The sequence below is a fragment of the Callorhinchus milii genome, unplaced genomic scaffold (assembly GCF_018977255.1).
Source record: "Callorhinchus milii isolate IMCB2004 unplaced genomic scaffold, IMCB_Cmil_1.0 Scaffold21, whole genome shotgun sequence".
Classification (NCBI taxonomy): Eukaryota; Metazoa; Chordata; class Chondrichthyes; order Chimaeriformes; family Callorhinchidae; genus Callorhinchus; species Callorhinchus milii.
In genome coordinates, this window is record NW_024704762.1 from 8060656 (window position 1) to 8081993 (window position 21338).

A 21338-nucleotide genomic window follows, 5' to 3' on the forward strand; every position below is an offset into this window, starting at 1 on the left:
CTTGTCAAAGCGCAGGACAAATTAAACAAATAAGCTTTCTCTTTCTCTCCCCCCCCCCCCTCACCTCCCCCACCAAAGAAACCCCAGCCTCACTCCGCTGGTTTCCAATGAAACATTTCAGGTCAAAGGCAGATATTTAAATCCCTGGGAAACGATCATTTGCATCTGACGTGTATAATTTATGTAGCAGACGTTTTCTTTGAAAGAATTATAGCTCGAGACTCGTCTGTGTGGCTTGTCTGTATGTTTATAAAAAAAAGCAGCGCTGTGATAGCTACATTGGGTGTCTGTGTGTATGTGTGTGTGTGTGTGTGTAAAAAAAACATTATTTTTCCCCCTTGTTTCTCTGCTCCCTGGCAGATCAAATGCTGAGATTGCGAATCTATTGTTTCTAATAAAATGTATAAAATTGGTCACTCGTTCACTCACTCACTCACTCACTCAACGGCTGTTTGGGGCGACTCAATTTTCCTTTTGTGGGCGCAAACCGGCTGCTGTGTTTCGCCCACAAAATAGACCATCGCTCCACTTTACAGTACATCCTGTGAGGCGCTTTGAGACATCTCAATGACAATGTGATAAGGCGCTGTATCAAATGCGAGGATTATTATTATTTCCATCTTATCTCCTTGTTTTACCCTGTTTATTCCCTCCCTTTCTTCACAGTTTAAATTTATCCCCCCCACCCCACAACTCCCCAGAATTTAAGATCAATTGGCCACTCGGCTCATTGCGTGCAAGAGCTTTGACGGACGCCTTCGCCTCAGTTACAGAATTCACTTTATTTCCAAACCATGTTATTTACGTAAAGCCCCTTTTGAGTTACACTGTACGAATGGACTACATAAATGCCAGTTGTTGTTATTGAACTTTCTACTTCGAGTGGAAGGCACTGGAGGAAATAATAATAAAAATAATCGTTGCAATTTGATATAGCGCTTTATCAGGTCATTGAGACGTCTCAAGGAATATATTGTAAAGCGAATTGACTGTGGGGTTTTTGGGGCGAAACGTGGCTGCCAATTGCGCACTGCAGTGTCCCAAGAAGAGTCGTGGACTGAGTGACCAAATTTTTTTTGGGGGGGAGGGGGGGAGAAGACTATTACCCCAGAAAGCAGAAGCTCATTCCACCCCCCTCACTCCGCCCACCTCAGCAGACATAGACTTGGCAAAGAAACAGCCACTGTGGCCATCCTTCAGGAACAATGAAGCTGGCATTTTGATGAGACGCCATACAACATCGAGTGTCTCACAGCGCTTCACGGCTAATTACTGAAGACGTGTAGTGACTGTATATTTGTAGGCATTCGCAGGGGCCAATTTGCAAACGTCCCAGGACGAGCAGCCGTGAAGAGAAGAGAATTAGCAATTTATTTGGGGAGGGTGGGGGGGGTGGAGGGGGGTGGACATGGGGAGAAACTCCCTTCTCATTTCAGACAGTGTCATGGGATCTTTAGCAACAACCTGAACGGGCGCAGACGGGGACATGATTTTAATGTCTCATCCAAAGGAGGGCAATGCAATGATCGGGGGTGGGGGGAGAAGGGGAGGTTAGGGGGGGGTGGGTGGGGGAAGCGATGTACAGTGGCGAGGAAAAGGCATAAATCAGGTAAAACAAAAGCGGCACCCCCCCCCCCCCCCACCCCTCCCACAGCCCTCGTAATTGGGCTGCCAGCACCTTCATTGAGCAGCTGGCTTGGAGAGACAAGCTAACAAACAGCTTGTGGCATAAGGATTTCATGTACTAGATCCAGTCTGGTCAGGGCAGCCCAGAGAGCGGAGAGCGTGAGAGAGTCTGGGTGTACAGATGATTTATAAGGTGGTGACTGTCCACCACAGGCAGTGAATTAGAGGGCACAATAGTCTCGCCACACAGACACACAAAAGGCACGACGATTCTGGGAAATTAATTAGATCCCTGGCAATTTTTTTACATCAGTTTAACTCTTTAGGGGCACACGATATGTCCACCGAGGTGATGGGGTGGGGTGGGGGGGAAATCGGGGGTGGGGGGGGGAGCGGGAAGAAGAAAAGGACGCTGCAAAATATTCTGTCTGGACGTTTTAACGAACGTCCCTTTTCTCTCCGCAGAAAGATTTGTTCATATTTTTCTGGTGCGCTTTCAAATCGAAATCCTCCTCGCAAGTAGGGGTGCGAAGCTACCAGTCATCATCATAACAATCCTTGCATTTGATATAGCGCCTGATCGCGTCTTCGAGACATCTCAATGCGCTTCACAGAATATACTGTAAAACAAATTAACTGTATATCTTTTGGGCGAAGCATCAACCATCATCAAACCATCTTGGTGGTTGTTTGAGGTTGCTGTGCGCGAATTAGCTAGCGCGTTCACCCTCGAAACCGCACAGTCACCACACTTTCCAATGAATCCCATGAACGGCTTTGAGGCATGGTCCTCACCCTGCATCAAACAGGGGTAATAATTATTTTACCTGGTCCGGTCCTTGGAAGAGACTGAAACAGTTTCTAACTACGTTGTGAAATCCAGGGGAAGGAGAAGAGGGAGGGGATGAGAAGATCAGATAAAGCGCTGGAGATAGCTTTGGAGCACCCGTGATATGTCACCAATATACCCATGGACCAATATACCTTAGAACCAAGCTGCCCATCACCACACCATTCACTCCCCACCTGTTGCCGCTGTCCAGGACCTGCTGATGTGTCTGTCCAACTTGTGGGCACCTCAGGCACAAGGGCATCTCACAATTCACACCACTTTTTTCAGTCCCATTCTGTGTTCGAAATTGATGTTGACCAAAGTCCAACACCCACTAAAAGGGCCAGAGCCAGACAATCCATTAGGTGCTCTAATGGCAAGCTTCCACTGTGCATCAGGTAATAATTACAGGCAGAGTGAGCCCAGCAAGAGTTTGTAAACTGCTTGGATTTGACTCACGTGGTTCACTGTTATAGACATTGCTCCAAGAATAGTGTTTGAGGGCGATAATAAATAATAATCCTTGTATTTGATACAGCGCCTTATCACGTCATTGAGATAACTCAAAGCGCTTCACAGGATATACCGTAGAATGGATTGACTGTGTATTTTGTGGGGGAAGAGAAACACCCTCAAAATAAAACAGGTGAACAGATGTTCTATAATTACACCCTCCATTCTGTTAGGCAGAGCGTAACATAACAGTAATTTTCAGATCTCTTCGTACCACGAAAGTTAATGTTAACCTTTCACGACTCGGGATCTGACAATTATTACAGACTCAGTTGGATACATACGACCAATATACAAAGTGAGTCACCGAGAAGAAAAAAAAATCTCGGCTCAAAATTGTTTAAAGGGGCTCTGGTAAATTCAGCGGCCTCCCAGATTAGCAGCCTAATGGCTTGGACGCTTTATTGCCATGCCAGTATTTGTAGTCAGTTAACACTGAAATCTCTCCCACTCCTCCAAAACAGAACCATGACATTGAACGCCTTTAAAAGCAGCTTCTATGTGAAATTGCTCCCTCTTCTGGGTAAGGAAAGGGGACACCAAACCCCTCTGATTTTAAAAAAAAGGGTGTTAAAAAGAGCAACTGATCACACTGCTGGCAAACAAGTTTCAATTTATACTTTACCTGTCAGGTAAAAGAATGCCTTAACGTGACGTAGAGCGCCGTGAGCCAGTAAAGTGGAGCCGTAAGATTTTTTTTTCGACAGGAGCAAATCCCATTTGTCGAATCACACCTAAAGACTTTCCTCTCCTCTCTACAGTCACCCCTCCCACACTCTCTCCGGCTCAGCCTCATTATACGCCATTGTCAAGCTCTCCGAGATGCTACCCCACGTGAGACGCCATGTGAACGCAAGTGGGAATACGGTGGGAGAAAAGGTGGCAGCTTATTGAGGGTGGCACTGCTGCTGGTGTGTAACAGATTATTCACTTCATCACCATCATCAACAACTACACATTGCATTTATCTAGCTGCCTTTCATGTTGGGAGAACATCCCAAGGCAGTGAAGGGTTTGCTCCTGAGCTGGAGGTGGGAGTCAAGAGATGTGTAGGGCAAAGGTTGGGTGGGCGGTGGAAGTGGGAGGATAACCAAAGGCACAATCAAAGAGGAAGGTCTTGAGATGTGCCCTGAAGGAGGCAATGGAGGGGGCAAGGCAAAGGGATGGAGGGTGGGGGCAGCAAGGTGAGGCAGGCAGAGCAGAGGACATGGAGCAGGCCGGTGCCCGCCGAGCAGAGGGAGCAGACAGCTCGGTGTGGTGTGAATAGGTCGCAGAGGTTGGGAGGGGCAAGACCGCGGAGGGCTTTAAAAATGAGGACGATGATCTTGAGCTGGACTGTCCGGGTGACAGGAGCCAGTGAAGCCGGTCGAGGATGGGGGCAATCAATCATCTCACGGATCTCAGTGCGGTAGAGGACAGAGACCTTTTATTTAACCTAAATAAAAAAAACTTGCTGATTTCTCATAGAGGAAATGAAAGAGAGACGTTAGGAGAAGCGCTTTGTTTTTGATAAGAACTTCCCCCTTTTTTAATTTAATTTTTGAAATGTTATATCATGGATTTAGAGGCTTGTGATGACATCGCATTTGACGGGCAGTCGCGAGGCAGAAGTTCACACACAACCCAAGGCCTCAGGTCCTCCTCTGCAGAGCCTGACTGTCCGGTCACTTCACCTTCGCGGAGTCACACCACCACAGTTGTGCAGTCTCACCAAGCACCAAGTTTCAACCCCACCGTGCTCGTAAAACGGGAGGGAAAATGTATTTCACGGACAACGGGACGCAATTAGCCTCCGGTTAACACAAGGCCAAGTATTTCAATCCGCAACCAAACTCCCGTTCGTCAAAATTCCTGTCGCGCCCCCTTTCCTGGCATTTATTGATTGTAGGCAACCACAGAATTACTAGCGTTGAGGTTTATAGGCTCATTCTGTTGGGTCAGAGTCTCCCAATCGTTCTCTGCGTTACCTCTCGGGGTAGCCCGGGCTCTGCAGTCTGTGAAGGAGAATCTGCGTAAGGTCGAAGGTAGTGAAGCTGATACCGACAGCCACCGGCCCCTTCAGAAAGTTCAAGCTCAGTCCCTTGTACAAGCCTTTGATGAGCCCCTCGTGGGCTATGATTTGGCGCATGGTGCCCAGGATGGTGTCGTAGCGCTGGCTCTTCACCCCCGCCGTCTGCATCCGCCGCCGCACCACGTCTAGCGGGTAGGAGGCCGACTGCCCGATCAGCCCGGCGCAGGCTCCGAACACCATGCGCTCGTGCGGGTAGGGCTGGGGTCTCCCGGTGTACTCTGTAACAAAACACACGGGGTTTGAGTAACAATCTGCCTGCAATGACTCCCTCCCTCCCCACAGGCTTCGCGAGTAATGCAAAACAAGCAGTATCGCACCCCAGTGACTGCTCTTACTTTTTCGTTTCGCCCACAATGTAGACACTCGAGTCAACTTTACAGTGTATCCTGGGAAGTGCTTTGAGACTTCTCAATGACGTGATAAGGCGCTGTATCAAGTGCAAGGATTATTATTATTATTACTGAATGAACTTGGGCAGCAAGAGTTGACAGGTTTCAGGAGCTGGGGGTAAAAAAAGTCAGCCAAGCCTCTACCCTGCCCGTCCTCTCTGGGGGACACAATCAAGAGTGAAAATAGTCCAGGTGTCACCAGCACCTTGGGACGTCCTCCTGACGTGAAAGGCGCTATAGAAATGTAATTTGTTGTTGTTGTAGTAACTTGCCAACTGCTGCTCAGTTAAATGAGGTGTCATTGCACAGCAGGGACTGGGACATTCCCATCAAGCGCTCTGGGACGCTTCCCTGTGCGAGGGGAGCTATATAAAAGCAAGTCGTCGTTGATGCACTGTACCCGAGTGGAAGCTCTTGCAGGTTTCGTAAGTGAAGAAGCTCAGCCCAGCGTATGGAATTACTCCCAGGATGGTGGGGTTGAAGCCGCTGTACAAGGTCTTCATTCCTTCGTCCCGTGACGTCCGGATAAAAACATGCACAATGTTACTGTACCTGTGGGGATATGAGGCACATGCATCAGTGTGGTGGGGAAAGCACATGCGGAAACACACTCACACAGGGACACTGCCACCTGGGGGAACAACTCAACAACTAAGAAATCAAACCCATTAAATCAGACAGGAAAAGGCTAATGGACCTTTCTCAGTTAAACACTAACTCTCCCTTCTTCAACTGTGCATTCAACCCCCACCCCCACCCAACCATTCGTATCTTCCAGATCGCATCCATAGGAACAGGCAGACAGACAGACAGAATCAAAACCAAGCTCCTCAGGCAAGTTAAAGTTTCCCCCCCCCGGTTCTGTGTTGGAATGTCAGCCTGGATTCGAAGCTCGAGTCCCAGTGTGTGACTCAAACCCACAATCTCCCACTTACAAACACCGACATGGACACAGAATGGTGGTCTCAGGACTTACATTTCTTTGGGTGTCACAGCCATTCGGGCCCGGACAGTGTCCAGAGGGTAGGTCATTATTGTGGCTGTGATTCCGGCCAATGATCCCGCCAGGAGCCGAGGCAGGGGCGGCAGAGGCCTGGGGAGAGGAGAATAAAAAAAAAGCTATTATTTTTGTGATGAAAGTTTAATTCTTTAACACACAGAGTAAAGTAGGGGCAGCTAATACCAACAGTTTCCCCCAGGACTGGAGACGTTAAGTACATTAAGATGACACCCACATCCCCAAAAAGGAGTTTGTCTCAAAGACCGAGTGAGCAAAGGCCCCGTCAGTTACAACACAACGTCACACAGATTTGAAAGTCAAAGGTTTGAGTCCCTTGCCTGTGTTAAGTGTTCGAAACTGGGGCAGTTAGTCTACAATTAGCCTTAGTTCTCCTTAAGTTAGTTTGGGGGTGGGTAGGGGAATAAATTTAGCACGAGTTCCCAATCTTCCCACCACTGCAATATTTATATGTATGTGTGTCTATGTATATATATATATATATATATATTAAAAAAACAGGATCAGGGCATTATTGCAGTTGCCAAATATCCTGCCTTGTCTCCCACATGTATGTTGGTCCTTGAGGGTGAGGAGGCTACCCCAGGGGTGACAGCTGCTCTCAATCCATCCAGTTACTTACCTCCCAAAGGTGCCGCAGTAGGTGCCCAGAACCTGCTTGTACTGCTCGTGTGCACAGAACTGGATGGCGGCGTAGGGCACCACCCGCACCATGGTGGCCGAGTTCCCCCGCCACAGGCTGAAGAAGCCCTCCTTCAGGTACGTGCGGTAAATCAGCTTCACCACCTCCTGCAGGCAGCGGGCAGAGAGCAACGATCAGTGTCCGCTTCAAACGTTCCCAAAGTTGCCCAAAGTATCTCCCCAACAGCCACGTGGGAGATGGAACCTGGATTTCCAGCCCTTCCCCTTGCTGTGTTACAGGTATATTTACCCCATCCAGCCTTCTCCACAGTTGTATTAATCCATTACATTCTAATGCCATGTCTCCACTTCTCTCCTTAACCCTATTAATTCCCAAATCCATGTCCATTCCCTCTTCAAAGGCCTCAATGCAAGTTCAGAGTCTCCTCATGTGCTGCCAGTGACCCCCCCCCCCCCCCAGTGAAAGCGCTCCCTCTGGTGGGAGGGAACAGATGTTCAGCACGAGCAGGAAATACAATCTATTCAGATTTTCTGAACAGAATCACTTGAATAATAATAATAATCCTTGCATTTGATGTAGCGCCTTATCACGTCGTTGAGCCTTCACAAAGTGCTTCACAGAATACACTGGTAAAGTCAACTGACTCTATAATTTGTGGGTGAAACGCAGCAGCCAATTGCGCAGTAGTGTCCCACAAACAGTTGTGGATTGACTAAAAACCGGGTTCTTACTCACTGCTAGGTAAACAGAGGCATGTGTGGACTGAGGAAACTTGCTTAAGGTTTCGCCCTGCCCGGGAATCGGACCCAGGTCCTTTCGCTTACGAGTCGAGCGCTCTTAAACATCAGGGAGTGGAAGAAAAATGACGTCAAGAATTTAGGCCTTAATGTAAGGCACGAGTTTACCCGCCCAACACTGTCACAACCAGAATTTTCCCCATTTACAAAGACCTCAAGTGAATACATGAGATACTAGAGTGCTCTCTGGTGGCAATGAGCAGCCAATGCTTCCCCCTTGACAAGTTTTGCTCCATCCATGGAGTAATATGAGCCTCGTATTTTCAACCTTGTATTTATCTGCATAATGCACTTACGTTTGATAGGTGGTGATGGAGGGAGGACGTGGGGGTGGCGGGAGAAAGTACTCACCTTGGCAGAAAATCTGTTTGAAGACACTGTAAAAAGGGAAAAATAATAATCAGTCAGCCTTGACAACACTATAGCAACGGCTCCATCAGGGCAGGTTTGCAGAGGTTTGCACAGTGCCCGCTAAAAGCTTACAGCCAGGTAATAGTTTGTCTTAGATTAAACAGCTGCTGCTCTAGCACTTTAAAAATAGACTGTACTTTTCCCTCCAGTCACCGATGCTAGCCAGAGTGGGGTGTGAAAGACAGCACCATGTCCAGGCAGATGCTTAGCGCAAATTCATAACGGTTTTACAGCGTTTAATATTCACACAACATTTGGATGCTTCCCCACGACAGCCTTTGCGAGCAAAGATACAGCACCAAGCCTTACAGACCAGAGGGCTGAATGTTTCACGGAGTTACTCGTTATCAGTCAAGGTAACGTTAAAAAAAATCCAGAGAATATATGTATAATAATCCTTGCATTTGATATAACACCTCATCACGTCTTCCAGACGTCTCAAAGCGCTTCACAGGATATACCATAAAGTGAATTGACTGTATATTTTGTGGGCGAAACGCAAATCTCAGCCTCTTATGATACAATTCTAACACGTTACAAATTGATGTGGTTCGACCTGGCTTTGTACAGCTGTCAACATCTGTTAAGCCCATTGAGCAGGAATCGAATGCAGAGTGGGCTCTCAAATCAGACTCGTCCATCCTGCTGGGTTTACACTAAGTGTGCGGTGGTTACCACTGCTGGAGGATCAGTGACCACAATCTTCCTACCTTGAAATATGATCTTTGTTCTGTCCAGCGGTGCCACAAAGGTCTTGGCTACAGCCCCTGCCAGCGCTCCCGACATCAGGTTTATTACAATCTTTCTCTTCTCCCTCGTTGGCTGAATATGGCCAATTTAAGAGACCAGTGGGGGGGAAGAAAGAGCGAAAAACACTGATTTCAAAAGCATTTCTGACAAGAATTGCCTTTGTTACAACAACAACCTGCATTTATATAGTGCCGTTCACGCAGGGTAGAGTTCCAGAGCGCTTGACAGTGGCAGAGCATGACATTGAGCTGGGGAGATAGGGACAGTAATCGTGATCATGGTCGAAGAGGAGTCTTTAACCGTGACCTGAAGGAGGGATTGAGCGAGAGTGTTCCAGAGTTTCAGGGCGTAGTGGCTGAAAGTGCAGCCACCGATGAAACTGTGTCTCCCTGTTTTTGGTGGCAGAGGGAGGCCAACTTTATAAAGTGTTATTCACAAACTGGGAATGAAGTGGTTGGGAAATAAATGCTGGCCATTAAGGTCAGGCCGCTGGGTTTATCTACACTCCAGTCAGTACTGCTGTGAGTCACTCGTCTCGGTCAGATGTCCACGTATTTGTTCTTTAAACTCACTGTTGGAATATTGCAAAACCAGATCTGTTGACAATGTGAGCTCCCCCACAAAGAACAGCCACTTGTGAGTGGGGGTGGGAGCATTCAACACCCTTTACCTTTCCATTTCTCCCCCTCTGCAGCCCCCCCACACCACCCACATCACCCCCAGCCCTTCATCCGAAAACGAAACAAAACTGTCAAGGGAAAGGATTTTAAATAATACACCATAAAGCAAATAGAAGTCCACACAACTGAAGGAATATTGACCGCACTGCTCTGATATCCGGTGAACAGTTCATTGTTTCGCAACTAAAACCAACGTTTTAGTTGGTCAGTAATTGACCAGAAACTGTCCCGAGATGTGTTGCAATGTAGACTTGTGTCACCCTTGAAACTAGCGTGGACTAGCTCTTTACACGTGACTCCGTGGGTAAATGTGTCTCAAGGTCCACAGTAAGTAGAACATAACAGGTGTGTGTGTGTGTGTGTGTGTGTGTGTGTGTGTGTGGCTGCCCACAGACTCCTAGGGATGAGGGGGTGTCAAACGCTAGGCAACAAAGTCAGAGTTCAAGCTCCTTCACTGTTACACTGAGAAAACAGAGTTCAGCCTTGTGCTCTCAGAGAGGATGGGTGTGGGCGCTGTCACGGAAATTCCTAACCTTGTCGGCAGTAAATAATTCACAAGGCGCGAGTCTGGCTGGCTGAAACACGATAAAATGCACCGACCGCCATTCTGCCAAAGAGACTGTTGCACTTCAGTCGAGAGATCCATTAAAAAGTGGATTAAGAAGCTGCCAAAGTTACAGATTGCTGGACGGATGTTTAATCAACCCAAATGGGCACAAAGCACGTTGGTGTTATAACAGATCATTTCACACAAGAAGTGATTATGCTTTTAAAACTGTGGTGCTGTCTGGAGGGAAACAATGGAGAGATGCGAACAGGGTGCACTTTGTCTTCAAACACGGACCATTTTTTGGGGGAGGAGGAGGGAGAAGACGAGGGGAAGAGAATACACGTTTACTGTACTTCAACTTGCTACACCTGATCTCTCCCCCTACTTTATGAAAAATTCTAACAAGATGGTGAGAAGGTGGGGGGTGGGTGGTGATGTCTGTGTTTCTCTCTCTGTCTGTCTGTGAGTGTGTGTCTCTGCCAAGGTAAATTAACAATAGAGTGTTTCCATCACCACAGTAAAAGGAAGAAGATGAATATGCAAAGAGAGGGCTCTCAAAACCAAAACACTGGCCCCTCATCAAGCCCTGGTTACAGCAAGTTCAGAATCATAGGCTTAGATCGGGAGAACGTCAATAACCATTTAGTGTTGTTTATAGATTATTTCCTAATGCTTACAGCCAAGGTCAATGTTCACTTGAAACTGATAGAAAGGTTGTATGAGTTGCACCTGAACAGAGGCCAGAGCTGTGCAATGCTGTAAAAAACAGTCAAAAGGAGCTCCTCTGCTCTGCAGGGCTGACACACACACACAGGCACGCACACACACACCAGTAAGCTGACTAAAGTTCAATCATGGGTCTGTGCTCATACAGTTAGCTGTTGCTGCTGATCTCAGTCAGGGCAGCAGTCATGTGGAGTTGGGGAGGGAAGAGCGACAATTAGCTTCAGCACCCTAGGCAGAAAGAGACAAATTTTGGTGCTCATCCAGGCGAGGGCCTCAGTGTCTAGAGAGGGAGCACTTTGGTCGCTTCAGGACAGAGAGCAACAAGGACAGTTCGCTTGCTACAGAGCTATGAGATCACAGTTGCAGGATGGGGGGAAAAACAAACAGGATTAAACAACAGAATACTGTACAAACATCAGGCGCAGTTACAGACACAAGTGAAATAACAGTCGCGTTGGCATTCATCACCAGTCAGTCAGTCAGCAGAGGATTTCTCTATTCCCCCACCCCCACCATCCCAAACTGAATGACAGCAGTGTCTTGTGTAGATTCTTGCAAGACCAGCAACTTACAAACAAGCATCACTGGGAGCGAGCGAGCCAGCCAGCCAGTCATCAGTCTCACCGTGGCCTAAATGAGGCTCGTTAATTTAACAAAATAGAGCAGCTTTGATGGTGGTTGTCTGAAATGCTTACCAGCGATTCAGCGGCTTTAGCTGTGGTGGCTGCATGTTCTCCAAAGGCCGTCTTGTTCTCGTCTGCACCATTCCCCATTCCAACCCCACTCACTCATGCAGGGAGGGCAGTGCGAGGGGCCACTGGATTCCTGAAAACAACAACAACAAATTACATTTGTATAGTGCCTTTCAAGTCGGGAGGACGTCCCAAAGAAAAGTCACAAAGAAAGAAAACTCCAGCCTTGAACCATTTGACCCAGTTAAAACCATAGTCTTAACCAGTTCACAGGTGGCAATGGAACCAGTGAAGCCAGTTGAATATACGGGGCACATGTTTGATGATCAGTACAACTTGTAGGCATTTCTCAGCCTCAAAACCCAAACCAACAAGGATAAACTTGTTAATGTAAAGAGCGATTACTGCCTGTAGATGTTGGGAACTTATTCAAGATGTGATTGAACACAGACTCATTAAGAGATTCCCTTTATTTTTGCTCTCTCTCTCTCTCCAATTCCCTTTTCGCAGTTATGGTTATGTGGCAGACGCCACCGAATAAGTAAAAAAAAATACCACTTTTGTAAAAACACAGTTCCCTAATTTTTGTTGATTGATATCTGCTTCACCACTTGAACTTTCTCACATACCCTCCCCACCACCCACAGGATCAGCATTCACCCGGGAAACAAACCAACCCATATCAAAGGTCACCGTTAATCTCTAACTTGCTGGTGAATGTCTCGGGTCTGGTGTCGTTCAGTTTTACCACGTGCTGAGGAGTGACTGACTCACTGACGGCTTTCATCACTAAATGCACAAAGTCCAGCACAGACAAATAAACATTTGATTTGTGCCTTCAACCAAAACATCTCAAAGAGCTTCACAGGTGACCCACAATTGTGTTTGTGTGTAACAATAATAATAATCCTCGCATTTGACACAGCGCCTTATCACGTCTTCGAGACGTCTCAAAGTGTTTCACAAAATAAACTGTAAAGTGATTCGACTGTACATTTTGTGTAGTGAATGTTTGGGCAGGTAAGTAGTTTGTGGACTGATATATTTGGAAGGAACAAGACAGTATAACTCTGCTCCCCTGTACATTACTAAGAGAAACAAGGTAAGGAAGTAATACCAAACTCTTGGAGGGATTTGGGCTTTAGAATCAAGAGCGGCTGAGAACAAAAGAGTTGGGTATGAAAGGAAACAGCTTCTCTGGCACGAAGCTGTCATGTCAACGGGCTATCTAATGTCGTGTACCCTTTCCCTTGTCCTAAGCGCTGATGTTGCATATTCCAACCCAGTCTTTCAAATCAGATCCACATACTTCTAAAATTCTTGAAATGTTCCTCAGTAGGCACACAGACAGTCAATCTATTGACAGAGCCTGACTCATTCAAATGCATTCCCAGAAGTATTTTGACATATGATAGAACTATGCAAAATTGTAGATGTAACCGAGAGATCATTGCTGCATTACATCCTTTACCATTTTGAAGAACTGTATAACATTAATAATAATAATCCTTGCATTTGATATAGAACCTCATCTCGTCTTTGAGATTGCGCACAGCAGTGTCCCACAAACAGTCTGGATTTCTCTTTGACCGAGCCTTCAGCTCCCCTCTCGACTCTCTAACCCCTCCTCGCTCCCTCCCTTCCCTCCCCTCACCCTGACCATTTCCCCCCTGCTCGGGTCCTGACCCAACTGTACAGCGCCTTGGGACGTCCTCCCGACGTGAAAGGCGCTCAATAAATGGAATCTTGTTGTTGTTGTTGTTGAGGGACCATTTTTTGTTGTTTTTTTGAAGGGATTATTATCCCTGGAAAGGTGATCTTACAATCAACTAACAACCAGGTTCCTACTTGCTGCTAGGTTAACAGAGGCATGTGGAGTAAGGAAACTTGCCTAATATATATATTATATGATACAAACACACACACCCAGACACATACGTGTCAGAAGAAAGATCAGACTACATTTCACGAATTTCCAAATCCTCGCCATTGCACGTTTTGGATCGAAAGGCCAGGCTTTTAGTGATTTCCTTTTGTACAGAATGCAAACCTGTTATTCAGTCAGCGGCTGCTAAAACTAGTCTGTTTTTTTTTAATATAATCGATAACTTGCAATTTACTGATAAGCATGGAATCCTGCCAGACGTTGCCCAATATGCTGCGGCAGTTTGAAAGAAAACATCTGTCAGTCCCTTCCCTGCTCTTCATCTGGAACTTTGCCAAGGTCCTGTCTCATAAACAGCCATGAAATGATCGATTTTTTCTCTCTAGGGGATTGTTGGCCAGGACACCAGGAGAAACTCGCTCCTCTTTCCAATAGTGCCATTCGATCTTTAACGTCCACCCTAATAGGTAAATGGAACCTCGGTTTAACATCTCATCCAAAAGGACGGCACCTCCAACAATGCAGCACACAGAGACACACAGACTGGTAGAGAGACAGTGTGAGAAACACAGAGAGAGTCAGACACGGAGACAGGCATACACAGAGAGACAGAGGAGAGACAGACACACTAATGGTAGAAATCTGAGTGTAAATTAAACCAGTATCCTTTTGGAGGTTCTCTCTAAGTCTGTCTTTGATTTTCTGTAACCAGCTGCCAGCTGGGATGACTCACAACCTAAATATGATCCGCTCAGGGAACTGAACGATACTCATTTCCCCCTCACCTAGTTCGTGAAGGAGCTCGTACAGGAAATCGCAGGTTTGAACTCAAGCCCTGCAAACTCCAGGAGTGAGCTCACATTACACCACTGTAGTCGTCCAAGAAACAGCACTGCGCTCACACCCAGATCACACAATAACAACCTTCACTAGTCTGCAAGACAGAAAATTGGTCAAATCGCTACGAGCAGAACTGCCAACATCTGCTTCCAAGCATCCCCTTAACAAATGTGTTCCACTGACATGGTCACATTTCACGCTTCTTGGCATCACTCGAGTGGCTCTGTTATAATGAAAATGAGGTAAAAGGGCAGTGCTTTGGGTGCTTCAACAAAGCTATCATCCGTTTGACAGGATTTTGACACTGAAACCAAACTAAGCCTTGATGGGAATGGTTCTCAGGCCGCTGAAACTCTTGTTCATGCCTTCATCATCTCCAGGCTCGACTATGCAGACGCCCTGCGACTCCTCCCTCCACAGCTGCAGATAATCCAGAACTCTGCAGCCCGTGTCCTCTCCCACACCAAACACCGTGACCCTATCTCCCCCACTCTCGCCCGACTCCATTGGCTCCCTATCCTTCAGAGGATCCAGTTCAAGATCCTGGTCCTCACATACAAAGCCCTCCATGGCCTCGCCCCACCCTACCTCTGCTTCTAACCCCCTACCAACCCGCCCGTTCCCTCCGCTCAGCCGGCTCCGGCTGCTCCACTGGTGGGAGAGCCTTCAGCCACTCTGCCCCCAACCTCTGGAATTCCATCTCCCAGTCACTCCGCCTCGCCCCCTCCTCAAGTCCCGCCTCAAGACCCTCCTCTTCGACCATGCCATCGGCCACCCCCCTTCCCTCCCTTCCCTTCTCGCCCCTGACCCCAGCTCGGGTGTGAAATGCTGTACACTGTCCAGCGCCTTGGGACGTCCTCCCGACGTGAAAGGCGCTATACAAGTGTAATCTTGTTGTTCTTGTTCTTTCAATGTTGTGTCAATGAAATAGTTCTCACAAAATGAAACAAAAAGTTCTACCACACACACAGATGCAAAGATTTAAATTCTACTAAGGGGAAGTCGAAAATGAAAATTTCCCACTGCACTGAAGCGCGGCTTCTGATAGAGGCATCAAACAAGATATCCCCCACATCGTCCCACGGCTCTTGCAAGGAGACCAGAAACGAGCTCCAGAGCAAATGAAAGACAGATTCTGAAACCCAAACCAGTGTTTAAGAAGGAACCTTTCAACCGGCGTCAATATACAGTTCAATTCCTGGTAGGAAAGTGATAATTTCCGGCCATTACATTTACCAAACAGTTTGACACAGCGATGGGGAGATGGTAGCCTGGGTATTCTGTCAGGATAAGATCAATTGGGCCAAACGGCCTTCTTCATTCAACCCTCTATTTTGAACTTGCATAGTCACAGCTCAATTGCTACTTTAAGAGATCCTGTTAATTTTGAAGCAGCATTTTTAACATAACGTCTAAACAGGCTTACACCATGTAATTGCTCCATCCTGAGTAATTATCATTGTATTTGATATAGAGCCTTATCATGTCGTTGAGACAGCTCAAAGAGCTCACTGCAAACTAACTGTATTTAGTGGGCGAAATAGCCACAAAAAACCTTAAGGATGACATTGAGCTGATTAACACAAAATGCATAGTGATCTCTCATGTTAGGATATGCACAGCCTTCGATGCAGTATATTATGTGTGTAACTTACTTTAAATGCATAAAATGCCTCCAATGTCTGTATAACTGAAATTGTGCCTGTGCAAGCGAAAAATAATTTAGTACCAATCAGCACATCACCATCCCTGTATGTGGAAGGTGCTTTCATGACAGGTTCGGCTCCCAAATTCCCTCTTTAACTCTACGCCAAAAGTCGTGTGTGAGGCGGGCTATTCAACCATGAAAGGGATAGGGAGGGGAAACAAATTTTATAGAGTAATGCACACTACAGTAAATGAAAATACCATTGGACTTTTATGTATTACCACTGATCTGTTTAGTGACTGTAGATGTGGAACAGTCCTTCTTGTATAATACAATAACTGAGTAGTCCAAATAGAAATGATTCCGTTCATTCGGCAGCTGCTTCTGCAACCAGAAATAACTGCAGCAAAGGCATGTATCGCATGCAATATACAGTGACAACTATTGAGGGAGCAGGGAAATTGGAGATTGTATTCTGCAGGCTGTTGTGTCAGCCTGGTACAGTGGTAGCACTCTCACTTCTGAGTCAGAAGGATGTGGGTTCAAGCCCCACATCAGAATGGCTTTGTTCTCTATGATTCTACCTGAAAGCACATTGCCGATTTGTAAAAATGACAGATAAGCAACTTTTTAATAAAAAATTGTCCTGCAGGTTTAATGTGCAAATCCTATTGTCTAGGACAACCTCTGAATGAGGTTTCCATCCTGTGAGCTAAGACTCAATTCCCAAGTTCTCTCCATTGGGAACGACCACACAGGCAAGTATGTGGAACCAACCCTCATCCAATTAACACCTTTCACAGTCATGGAGAAAGTCAGTGGGGAAACTTGGAGTGAGGACCATCTCTTCAGGTTTAAGAGTCAGCAGGAAGAATCACCAACAACTCACGCTCCTATGGTAATAATTTGGGCATAAGAAGCATAGTGGGTTAAAGCACATAATCCTTTTATTTGGTTTGAATCCAGGCACAGATGGAATGAAATTCTCTCTCTCTCTCTCTCTGAAAGATCTAAATAAAATGAGCTTTGACCTGTCTCAACCCAGTTCCTAGCGGGCATTACATCTGTCACACAACATTGGGCCCCGCGGTTGGTAGTCTTGCTCCTAAAGATCAACAAGGTTATGGGGCATAGAAGAGTCAGACCACACAAATGGTCAGACATTTTGAAAAACAATCATGACGCGAATTTTACCCAGTTCTTTCAATATCCTATCACAGTGACATTAACCAGAGATAAAACAATTATTCTGAGTGCTGGATACCAATCAGATGCCTGAAATGGAAAAGCATTCTGCTTCTCAATATCAATATTCCTCACAAACAGAAGCACTAAAAACAATTTGCATTTATATAGCGCCCCTCATGCAGGGTAGCGTCCCAGAGCACTTGATAGTGGCGGGGCCTGACTATGAACCGGGGGAGGGGGGAGGTGACCTTAGGCACGATCCAAGAGGAACGTCTTCAGACGTGACCTGAAGATGCGGGAAGGAGGGGGCAAGGCAAGATAGAGGAAGAGTGTGGCTGAGTTTTGGGATGTAGAGGTTGAAAGCGCAGCCACCGACAGTGAAACAGAGGGCACGAGGGACAAGCGGGAGACCGGAGCCAGTCGGGCGAAGGCAGCTCCCCCTGCACACTGCAACTGGACACCGTAGTCAAAATTTGTGAAGCAGGAGACAGCAGAACTGCTATCATGAACATTTCGAATTAAATTGCAGACAGCTTCTGTGCCTGAAGGTATTTGTATTAGATATTGAGCCATATATACAAGAGTTGAGCTTTCCCATGATCACGGACCAGCTAACATTCCATACAGGTTTGCACATTCCCATTGTTCATACAGCCTCCAGGGCATTTAAACAGCTTGAGTGAGTATAGACAGTAAAAATAAACTGCTTGCCCTGCTCAGCACCATAACCTGAATAATGTTTTAGCATTCACCCAGATCAGAATGTCTCATTTCTAACCCAATCGCAATCCTTTTCAACCCTCCTGGTGTCCTCTGAGTGGCTCTCAGTTCACTACCTCGGTTTCCAAAACAGCGAGCGCAAAGTTACCCAATAAGATGAATAACCTTAAAGAACAGGCATGTCATGTCATCGCATCCGTTCCCTGAAGTAACACGTAAAACCCACCAACAATTTAAAATGAGCCCTCTGTCCTTTTCAACCCCACATACTAATTTCTCTCTCCAGGCTATTTCAAAACAGCCAACAGCAACACCCAAACGACTATCCCAGATTAGGTAGGCTTGACAATATTTTACAATGAAAAGAAAGATCTCTTCTTGGATTGACAACAACTTGGTCGTGTCAAATGGAATTCAGCTGCACCTCAGAATGAAAGGGACTTACTTCACCACCACCGCCACCAGCCCTTCTTCTGTTGAGTCTGAACAACTCCAACTCCAGGCTCTCTGTGCTTCCTGCTGCAACCCAGTTATAATAATAATAATAATAACTGAGTCACTACTCAATCCCTGTGCTGTCCTGGCGTCCTACTGCTCAATGTCAAGGCTCTCTTCTGTCCTGACTTCTTTTTCCACAGTCTCTCTCTCTCTCTCTCTGACTTGAGCTCTTGCCCTTACAAAAGACCTGAAGAGTTGCAGGTTGAGCCTGAGCGCTACCCTCTGAGCTGTGCTGTATCTCGTCTTGGCCCTGCCCAGGACTTCCCTCGTTGTCCTATCCCAGCACCAGAGCTCTGCTGCTGTCCTGAATTGTCCTGTCCTGTCCTGTCCAGGTCCAATCTCCTCCCTCGAGCTCTGCTGAACTGATCTTGAGCCCCAGAACCACTGCCCAGGACCCCAGTCCAGTCCACTCTCTGCTGAGCCTGTCACCCCCCCCTCTCTCTCTCTCTCTCTCTACTGAGCCTGTCACCCCCCCCTCTCTCTCCTGAACCTGCCCCCCCCCCACTCTCTCTCCCTCTCTCCTGAGCCTGTCACCCCCCCTCTCTCCTGTGCCTGTCACCCCCCCCTCTCTCCTGTGCCTGTCACCCCCTCCCTCTCTCCTGTGCCTGTCACCCCCCCCCCCCCCCTCTCCTGAGCCTGTCACCCCCCTCCCTCTCTCCTGAGCCTGTCACCCCCCCCTCTCTCCTGTGCCTGTCACCCCCCCCTCTCCTGTGCCTGTCACCCCCCCCTCTCCTGTGCCTGTCACCCCCCCACCCTCTCCTGAGCCTGTCACCCCCCCACCCTCTCCTGAGCCTGTCACCCCCCCCCCCACTCTCTCTCCCTCTCTCCTGAGCCTGTCACCCCCCTCTCTCTCTCCTGTGCCTGTCACCCCCCTCCCTCTCTCCTGTGCCTGTCACCCCCCTCCCTCTCTCCTGTGCCTGTCACCCTCTCTGGGTGTTGCCCTGCTCAGTTAGTCAATGCTCAGCTCTGTATTGGCTGTGTCCCTACCCCTCCCTCCCTCCCTCCCTCTTGACTCCAGTGATGAGTGCAGTAAAGTCTGTCACACTGACCTGACCTCCTGACTGACTCCAACTCCAGTCAGTGAGTGAGTGAGTGAGGTCTCATTGCCTTAAACTTTGTTGACAGTGTAGAGGGAGGGAGAGGGAGGGGGGAGTTGTGGGATACAGGAGGACCTCCCGCCCTCTTGACTGCCCACCAGACGCCTCCCCACCACCGAAAGCTCCTGACCCCACCCCCCTCCACCCATCCTTTTCCTCATTGGTCCAAAGCGCCGGGCGGCGCCGCGAGCGACAGGCGGCTTGACCAATGGGAGCACAGTCGGACCGGGAAGGTGGGGCCACGCGCGGCGACCGGCAGCCAATCACCGCGCGGGGCGGCGTGATTGACGTCTCGCGCGGCCAATCAGACAAGAGGCCCGGCCGTTGGACGGGGTTTTCAAAATGTCATTTAAAATTTATTTTTTTATATTAACTAAAATTAAAATAAAGACGTGTTTTGTCCGCAGCAGCGCCACGGGACGTGGCTGATCAGGTTTGTTGTGTGTGTGTGTGTGTGTGTGGGGGGGAATTAAACGTCCGCCGCCGCCGCGGTTACCGTCACTTTTCACTCACTCCTTCCCTCACTCGGCGGCCCCCGGCGGTGTTGACACCGGAAGTAGAATGACGCAGCCCGAGTGACTGACGTCCCCCTCGGCCAATCGGAGTGAGGCACCCCGGCTGAGGCCCGCCCGTGGGCGTGGCTCCAGTGTGTCAATCACTCCTGCTGTCAATCATCATTCATTCATCGAATCAATCACTCCTGTCAATCAAATCGATCGATCCATCAATCAATCACCCTGGAGTCAATCGATCACTCCTGCTGTCAATCAAATCAATCAATCAATCCATCAATCAATCACCCTGGAGTCAATCAATCACCCTGGAGTCAATTAATCAATCTGGTGTCAATCAATCAATTAATCTTGTATCAATCAATCAATCAACCAACCAACCAATCATAATTATAATGATCCTTGCATTTGATATAGCGCCTTCTATCATGTCTTCGAGATGTCACAAAACACGTCGCAGGATAACCCTTGTAAAGCGAATTGGCTGTATTCTGTGGGAAAAAATTAATTGACCATTCTGCTGTGAATCGAACACCCTGGCGCAGCGGCTGAGATTGTCTTTCCCTCGGGAGGAAGAAGGGGCTGACACGCACTCTGCAAGACGTTTGAAAAGAGTCGCAGGACAGGAGATAAATCAGGGAGTGTTTTAAGCTGACACTAGGTTTGAGTTTTGAAAGATTAATAGGAGGAACGGTGGAATGAGGGAGAAGAAGAACTCCACCGCCTTGAGGTCCCGGCAGAGAACACATTCTTGATTTCAAAAACGAGGAGAAAGATTGTGAATAATGGAGATTTGAATCCGGGAAAGAAGATGGATAATCACAGAAGCAATGACCAGGGCAGTGTAGATAAAACAGGGACAGCAGTAAAAATAGTGGGGGATTTGAGCACATGAACAAGCAAGCCAAGAAGGGGTGGTGGTGGGGTGGGGAGGGAGTGGTGTTAAGGGAAGAAAGAGTGTGGTAGAGGGAAAAAAGGCAAAGTTGCGGTTTCTTTCAGTGAATTTAACAACCTGTCAGAAATTTTAAAGAAAACACTTATGTTTGCAATAGCTTTACCCTCGGCAACACCAAGGCAGCCACAAAGAGTTCAGTATGCGATGGGTGACAACATGATCAAGGCACAGTGCTCACTCTGTGGCAAAGTGCTCACAAGTGCAGTGTCAACAAAAAAAATCCTACAAACAGATGTTTAAAAACATGACAGGGAAGCATGACGACGATGTGGGGGGGGGGGGGGGGGGGCGGGGGGG

The 21338-nt window shown here is 47.6% G+C and overlaps 1 protein-coding gene across 2 annotated transcripts; it reads right to left on the reverse strand.

Annotated features, from left to right (window-relative positions):
* Positions 1–4446: 4446 nt before the first annotated feature.
* On the reverse strand, positions 4447–19701 carry slc25a42 (solute carrier family 25 member 42). Of its 2 annotated transcripts, none has more exons than XM_007898815.2 (8): positions 19527–19701; positions 11702–11831; positions 9011–9122; positions 8241–8266; positions 7072–7238; positions 6408–6524; positions 5832–5983; positions 4447–5260 (listed from the first exon to the last, which is right to left on the reverse strand). In XM_007898815.2, the coding sequence occupies exons 2-8, from the start codon at positions 11777–11779 to the stop codon at positions 4935–4937; spliced, it is 978 nt and encodes a 325-aa protein (XP_007897006.2). In that variant the 5' UTR covers positions 11780–11831; positions 19527–19701; the 3' UTR covers positions 4447–4934.
* Positions 19702–21338: the final 1637 nt, after the last annotated feature.

Bases quoted from the DNA above. Each gene is read 5' to 3' on its own strand.
- slc25a42 (XM_007898815.2), bottom strand. From the start codon at position 11,779: ATGGGGAATGGTGCAGACGAGAACAAGACGGCCTTTGGAGAACATGCA. The intron at 6,525-7,071 runs GTAAGTAACTGG...TCCTCTCCCCAG, and splicing joins TACTGCGGCACCTTTGGGAG to GCCTCTGCCGCCCCTGCCTC. The intron at 5,261-5,831 runs GTACAGTGCATC...GTTTTGTTACAG, and splicing joins CTGCAAGAGCTTCCACTCGG to AGTACACCGGGAGACCCCAG.